The sequence below is a fragment of the Erithacus rubecula genome (genome assembly GCF_903797595.1).
Source record: "Erithacus rubecula genome assembly, contig: scaffold_240_arrow_ctg1, whole genome shotgun sequence".
NCBI lineage: Eukaryota > Metazoa > Chordata > Aves > Passeriformes > Muscicapidae > Erithacus > Erithacus rubecula.
The window spans coordinates 30,207-37,891 of record NW_027636082.1 but is presented as its reverse complement, the minus strand read 5'-3'; the positions used below and the strand labels follow the sequence as shown (position 1 = coordinate 37,891).

Here is a 7,685-nt window from a genome sequence, read left to right as displayed (position 1 = left end):
GGCCAGTTTGGGTATGTCTAAGTCCATTTGGGTGATTTTAGGAAAAATGGGCACTTTCAGGGTTGATTTTCCGGCCATCGGGGAGATTGAAGGGTGATTTTGGGCCAGTTGTGTTGGTTTTTAATCAGTTTTGAAAATTTTAGACCCTTTGGTTAGAGTTTAAGCCCATTTGGCTGATTTTATGCCAAACCATGTGAGGATAGAGGGTGGATTTATGGATCTTTGTTTCTAAGCTAAACCTGATCAATTCTCAGACCAATTTTAGGACCTGTTAGATGATGTTAGGGCCATTTGCATGATTTTAGACCCCTTTGTGTGCATGTGTGCATTTGAGGCCCTTTATTGGTGATTTGAGGCCAAACCAGATCCTTTTAGGACTGCTCGGTGCTTTGGCCCCGCCCCTTTCCCCTCAGAGTACCCGCCCTTCCCTTGACCCCGCCCCTTTCCCCTCAGAGTACCCGCCCTTCCCTTGACCCCGCCCCTTTCCCCTCACAGTTCCCGCCCTTCCCTTGACCCCGCCCCTTTCCCCTCACAGTTCCTGCCCTTCCCTTGACCCCGCCCCTTTTCTCTCACAGTTCCTGCCCTTCCCTTGACCCCGCCCCTTTTCTCTCACAGTTCCCGCCCTTCCCTTGACCCCGCCCCTTTCCCCTCACAGTTCCCGTCTTTCCCTTGACCCATCCCCTCCCAGTTCGGGGTTTGGAACGGGGGAGGAGGAGGAGGAGGGAGGGAGGAAGAGGCGCAGCGGCAGCAGAAGCAGGAGGAGACAAGGAGCAATTTGAGCGTGAGCCCAGAGCTGCCTGAACTCGTAGCCCCCCCGGGACCATCGCCCCCCATCCCGCAGGTGCCCAGGGAGGGGGAGCTCGCCCCCAATATCCCGGGTGGGGTCCCTGGGTTTGGAGGTTTTCGGGGGGATGTTTGGATCTTGCCGGGCTCTAGGGGCGCAGATGCCCCTCGGGGGGACATCGGGGGGTCCCCGGGAGGTGTTTTTGGGGGTGCTGGTGGGTGTGGGCAGAGCCCCGGCGGGGGCGGTGGGATGCGGGTCCCCCCTCGGTGGGGGTTGGGCTTCCCGGGCCGGGCCCTGCGAGCTCTGCCGGGGCCCCGTGGGGAGCGCACGGGAGCAGCGGGATCGGCGGCGGGACAGCGGTTTGGGAGAGCCCCGGGAGAGGCGCGGCTTCCCTGAGCGGGAGCACAGAGAGAGGAGAGCCCCAGAAGGGCAAAGCGGGGAGCCTGAGAGGGGGGGACCCGTGGCATTGCCGGGACCCTGGTGGGGGTTGCTGGGGCTGGAGGGGCGGCACGGCCGGGAAAGGGGTTCAGGGCTCTCGGTGCCGCCAGTGGCTGCTCCCAGCGTGAGCCCAGTTGCTCCACACGTGTGCTTCCAGTTTTCTCGGCACTCCCAGGATGAGCCCTGTCACTCCCAGGCATTCCCCATTATGATGGAATTTGCCCCCAGCACGGTCCCACTTGCTCTCAGTTCCTCCCAGGGTCACCGAAAATGAGAGAAAGAAACCAAAGCACCCAACAACAATTTTAGAGAGTCATGGCGTAACTTTATTATCTGGGGAGGATGTTGTGGCCAGGATGTACCACAGAAATCATCTCATCCACACATAACCCATGTGTACAGAGAGAATCATTCCATGACTCTCATTTTTAGGAGATTTTTGTGATCTTTTATCCAGTCAGTACTCATAGAAATGAATTGGGTCAGTGTTCATTGGTCTCAACTTGCAAACACTCAATTCCTAGTATTTGGTCTCCTTTTGGATCTGGATTTGTTCATTTCTGATGTTAATTAGATCTTCCATCCCTCATTTTCTTATTAGTCCTTTCAGAGATGTCTGCAGCTGTGCCAGAGGCAGAGTCTGGGGTGGATGTTCCTTGGTGGCCACTGATGGCCCTTGAGCATTCCAGCTGCTTCCAGTGTGTTGATGTGTTGAGTTCATCTGGCCCCTCCTTATGCAGCAATGCCCTGGAAAGAAAATTACATTTAGGGCAAAGGCAAAGAAAACCCCTTGATTAAACTTATAGAAAAAATTTTAAACGGATATGTTTTCCAACACCACTTTGGTCCAGTATGTTCCCAGTTCTCCTAGCACAGTCCCAGTCACTCCCAGTACTATCCCAGTATGAATCCAGTCTTTGCCAGCACAGCGTCACTGACTCAGACTCTCCCCCAGTTGCCCCAGCATGGTCCCAGTTTTCCCCCCAGCACATTTCCACTTGCTCCCAGTTAGGTCTCAGTCACCACCCCTATGGTCTCAGACACTCCCAGTATATCCCAGTTGCCCTGAACCATCTCATAGTCATTTCTAGGCACTCCCAGTTACCTCAGTGTGGTTCACTTGCCCCCAGTTTTATCTCAGTTCCTCCCAGTTCCTCCCAGTGTGTGGGCATTTGTTTCCCAGCATGGACCCTATAGCTCCCAAGGACCCCCAGTTGGGCTCCAATCACACACACTCTAATCCAACTCTCAGTATGATCCCATTATGATCCCAGTCACTTGCAGGCTGATTTTAGTCACTCACAGCCTGATTCCAGTGGTCCCCAGTGTGACCCCAGTTGCTCCCTGTCAATGCCAGCATGACGCCAGTAGCCTCCAGTATAATCCCTGTCACTCCCAGTATATCCCAGTCACCCCCAGCATGCTCTTAGTCACTCTCATTCCTTCCCAGTTGCTTTCAGCCTGATTCCAGTTGTTGACAGCCATTCCCAGTCCATCCCAGTATGATTCCAGTCACGCTCAGTGTGATCCCAGTCTCACCCAGCATGGACCCAGCTGCTCTCCCTGTGATCCCAGGATGATCAGAGTTGCTGCCAGAACAGTTCCAGTTGTTCCCAGTTCCTACCAAGATGATCCCTAGAATGGCCCCAGCCTCTCTCAACATTGTCCTGCTATCTCCCAGTTGCCCCCAGAGTGGTTCCAGTCCCCCCAGTGTGATTACAGACACTCTCATTATATCCCTGTTGCTCCAGTAAGGTTCCAGTTACCTCAGAATGATGCCAGTCTTTCCCTGTTATTCCCAGTTGTCTCCAGCCTGATCCCAGTTTCTGTCAGTGTCCCATACTCCCAGTTGTTCCCAGTATGATCTCTGTTCTGGCCTCAGTCCCCCCAGCATGGTTCCAGTACCTTGCAGTTGATCCTACTTGCTCCCAATGTGTCCACATTTTCCTCCCAACATTGGCCCAGTAGCTCCCAGTAACCCCCAGTCAGGTTCCATTCCCACCCTCTGTAATTCCAATGGCTCCAAGGATGATCCCAGTAGGACCTATAGTCACCCCCAGTATGGTTCCAGTCATCTTCCAGTGTGACCCCAGTCACTCCCAGATTCTCCCATTATTCTTCTAATCATGCCAGAGTGAATCCCAGTCAATCCCAGTATGGCTCTAGATGTGACCAGCCCTTTCCATCATTCCCAGTCTGATTGCAGTATGATCCCAGTCATTCTCAGATATTCCCAGTACTATTCCAGTCACTCCCAGTATGGTTCCAGATGTGACCAGCCCTTCTCCATCATTCCCGGTCTGATTGCAGTATGATCCCAGCCATTCTCAGATATTCCCAGTATTATTCCAGTCACTCCCAGTATGATCCCGGCTAGTTCCAGTAGGATCCCAGTATGACTCTGTCATGGGCACAGCTGTTCCCATTATCATCCCATGTGGTTCCAGTTGCTCCCATTTCCCCTCACTGTGATTTCAGTCTCCCAGAGCATCCCAGTTGCCGCCAGCATGTTCCCAGTCACTCCCAGTTGTCCTCAGCTGCTTCCAGACTGTTCCCAGTTGCTCACAGCCTCTCCCAATCACCCTCAATGCAGTTCAAGTTGCTGCCAGTATGATCCAGTATGATCCCAGTCCTTCTGAGCATGGTTCCAGTTCCTCCCAGTGTGATCCCAGCTACCCCCAATTGCCTCTAGCACAGTCCCAGTCCCTCCATAGATGATCCCAGTACCTCTCAGCATGGTTCCAGTCATGCCCAGTGGCCCCCAGTATAGAGTAGTAGCTTCCACTTGTGGAAACTGCTGCTGGGGGTTCTTTCTGACCCCCAGGTGCTCTAGAGGCACCAGACTTCCAGATGCTCTACAGGCACCTATCTCTGGAGCTCTTAGGCTCCTAGTTCATTGGGTAATCCTAAAATAAGCAAAGCAGCTAATAGTTAAAATGGTTATTTATTACAAAGCACCTCTTATTACAAAGCACATTAGTCTCAACAGGCAATAGCAAAAGCAATGGCAAGCAATGGCAAAAGCAGCAGCAATAAGCAAATGGCTAGAAGCCAGAATGGCTAAAGCAAGTGGCCAGAAGCTGAGTAGCTAAAAGCAACAACTCTCCGAATACATACTGTTATATAGGGTTTTCCCCAGAAGCTAAGATGCAAGCTCAGACCACTACTCTTGAACCTATTAGAATCCTGGTTTCTGAGCTCACCAGGTTACGTATAACAGGATGCAAACACTCAATTGTGTTCTATCTAAGAAATGTCAGCAATATTCTTACTATAACTCAGTTATGTCTTAAGTCCTGTATACAACTGCAGGCCTGGAGCCTCTACTGAAGATACCAAAATCTTTGCCTTTGAAAGAAAATGAAAAGTGTTTTAGGGCAAAGGCAAACAAAACCCCTTGATTAAACTTACAGAAAAATTTTTAAACGGATAGGTTGTCCAACACAACTTTGGTCTAGCATGTTCCCAGTTCTCCCAACTGCTGCTACCACAGTCCCAGTCACTCCCAGTTAGGTCCCAGTCACCACCCATATGGTCTCAGACACTACCAGTATATCCCAGTTGCCCTGAACAATTTTATAGCCATTTTCAGGCACTCAAAGATACCTCAGTGTCCGAGTTTAGGACAAATTTGGGGAAAGACCTCCAAAGGACCGTCCCCCCCCCCCCCCCCCCCCCCCCCCAATTCCTTCCTTCACTGGGCTCGGAAAGAATTTTCTTCAGGGGAAAGTGGAAAAAACTTATTTATTAACAAAAACATAAGAGAAACACTTCCCAGCACAGACCCAGATGACCAAAAAATTTCACTGAGAGAGAGAGGGACGAACTCGGTTGATCTTCGCTGGGAAGGGCGGCAGATCTTCTTTGGCAGACTTCCAGAGGCAGTCTCTGAGGTTCAGATCCGTCTCCTCTGGAGCCAGTGCAAATCTTCGGGATGAGGAGAAGAAGGGAGAGAGGGAGAGGGGCAGCCGGGGTAGCCAGCAGGGTAGCAAGCTGGGGGCAGCAAGAAGCGAGCCGGGGGCCAGCAGAAGCAGCAGCCGAGCTAAGCAGCCCGGGGGAGGGGCCGCCGGCAGCTCCATGGCGGGGGCAGGGAGAGGAGCTAGTCATAACATCAACCCAGGACACTCAGGTTGGTTCACTTGTCCCCAGTTTTATCCCAGTCACCTTTAGAAGAGTCCCTGTGCCTCTCAGTATCATTAGTTTTATTTTTTTTAGGGAGGGGGAATGTTTGGAGAATGCAGGACTGAAAAGCTGAGCAGAAAATGCCCCTTGGGGAGACACTGGGGGTCCCAGTGGCGACTGCCAGAAGAGGCAGCCTGGAGGAGCAGAGCCCTGTGTCCCCCAGGACCCCAAAGTGGGGAGCCCAAAGAGGGGGGAGCACCACTACTGGCAGGACCCTCAACAGCCTGGAGAGGGGCAGGGGGGACTCCTTGGACCCCCAGCACCCCAAAGCAGAGAATAAGGGGACAAGGGACCCTGGGATCCCAAAATCCCACAGCATCCCTAAATGGGGAGAGGGAAGAGAGGAGAGCTTTTCAGATTCCTGTGACTCCCAGCAGCCTGGGGAGGGCGGGCACCGAGTAGATGGGGGACCCCCAATAGGAGCGTGACCCCCAGCAGCTGGGACGGGGAGCTCTTGAACACCAAAGGGGAGGGACCTTTCCCAGGAACTCCTGGGAGGCATTTTCTGGGCTGAGTGTTGGTGTTTGGGAGGTTTTCATGGACCTCAGATGCCTGGGGACTTCTAGAGATGGACTTGGGCAGGAGGAACCTCCAAGACAACACTCTCATCACATGTTTTTCTCCAAACCAGGATTTCCCATTCCCAACCCTTGGCCTGATGGAGGTGGAGGAGGCTGTGAGAAAGAGGAAGATGGTCCAGGAGCCCCAAGCAGGTGAGGAGGAAGTCAGTGCCCCTTTCCCCCCTCTGTCCTGCTCCATCTCCCAGCCCAGCATGGCCCTGTCTTGAGGATAACCCCAGCTGCCAACGCTGTCCTGCCGGGGATACACTGGGGAGATCTCCTTCCCCTTCCCCCTAGCACGGAGGCAAATCCCAACCTCTCCTTCCTCGCCCAGACAAGGAGCTGAGCACGGAGACCAGGGAGGACAAATCCCTGCGGCAGAACCTCATGGAAGAGGCCGTTTGCAGCAGCTCCACGGTGCAGGAATCCAAAGGGGAAGAAAAACCGCGGCGACCCTGCACCAGGAGGGGCTGCAAAAGCAGATCACCGGAATCTGAAGAGGAAAGACCCAGCCTGGGCTGGGCAGGCGGCCAGAGATGGAGCCAGAGCTCAAACCTCATGGTCCATGAGCAGCCTTGTAATGGGGAGAAGCCCCACAAGTGCTCAGAGTGTGGGATGAGCTTCAGATGGAGGTCCAGCCTGATCCATCACCAGAGGATCCACACTCGGGAGCATCCCTACGAGTGTGAGGAGTGTGGGAAGAGGTTTCGCACCAGAGGCAATCTCCTCCTGCACCAGCGCACGCACACAGACGAGAAGCCCTTCCTGTGCCCTGACTGCGGGAAGAGCTTCCAACGAAACTCCAGCCTTACAAACCACCGGCGCATCCACACTGGGGAAAAACCCCACAAGTGTGAGGAGTGTGAGAAGGGATTCAGTCACCGTTTCAATCTAATCCTTCACCAGAGGATCCACACTGGGGAAAGGCCATACAAGTGTGAGGACTGTGGGAAGGGCTTCAGTCACCGTTCCAACCTAATCATTCACCAGAGGATCCACACTGGGGAAAGGCCATACAAGTGTGGGGAGTGTGGGAAGGGCTTCAGTCAGCATTCCAACCTAATCTTTCACAAAAGGATCCACACTGGGGAGAGGCCCTGTGAGTGTTCTGAGTGTGGGAAGAGGTTTTGCACCAGAGGCAATCTCCTCCTGCACCAGCGCACGCACACAGATGAGAAGCCGTTCCGCTGCCCCGACTGTGGGAAGGGCTTCCAACGAAACTCCAATCTCACCAACCACCGGCGCATCCACACAGGGGAAAAGCCCCACAAGTGTGAAGAGTGTGGGAAGGGATTCAGTCACCGTTCCAACCTAATCCTTCACCAAAGGATGCACACTGGAGGAGAGGCCCTACGAGTGTTCTGAGTGTAAGAAGAGGTTTCCCACCTGCTCCAAGCTCTTCAAACACTATCAGACACACACAGGGGAGCGTCCCTACGAGTGTGAGGAGTGTGGGAAGAGGTTTCGCACCAGAGGCAATCTCCTCCTGCACCAGCGCACGCACACAGACAAGAAGCCCTTCCTGTGCCCTGACTGCGGGAAGAGCTTCCAATGAAACTCCAGCCTTACAAACCACCGGCGCATCCACACTGGGGAAAAACCCCACTGGTGTGAGGGGTGTGGGAAGACCTTCAGCCACAGCTCCAAGCTGATCTGCCACCAGAGGATCCACACAGGGGAGAGGCCCTACAAGTGTGAGGAGTGTGGGAAGGGCTTCAGGT

At 53.7% G+C, this 7,685-nt stretch overlaps 1 protein-coding gene across 1 annotated transcript; it reads left to right on the top strand.

Annotated features, from left to right (window-relative positions):
- Nucleotides 1–674: 674 nt before the first annotated feature.
- LOC306815816 (uncharacterized protein) lies at nucleotides 675–7,397 on the top strand. Its single transcript, XM_079332349.1, has 3 exons — nucleotides 675–841; nucleotides 6,036–6,117; nucleotides 6,299–7,397. The coding sequence occupies exons 2-3, from the start codon at nucleotides 6,063–6,065 to the stop codon at nucleotides 7,327–7,329; spliced, it is 1,086 nt and encodes a 361-aa protein (XP_079188475.1). The 5' UTR covers nucleotides 675–841; nucleotides 6,036–6,062; the 3' UTR covers nucleotides 7,330–7,397.
- The last annotated feature ends 288 nt before the right edge of the window (nucleotides 7,398–7,685 follow it).

What these genes read in the sequence shown, in the direction of transcription:
- LOC306815816 (XM_079332349.1), top strand. Translation starts at nt 6,063, where the DNA reads ATGGAGGTGGAGGAGGCTGTGAGAAAGAGGAAGATGGTCCAGGAGCCC. An exon ending in GGTCCAGGAGCCCCAAGCAG is followed by an intron (nt 6,118 to 6,298) that starts GTGAGGAGGAAG and finishes TTCCTCGCCCAG; the next exon opens with ACAAGGAGCTGAGCACGGAG.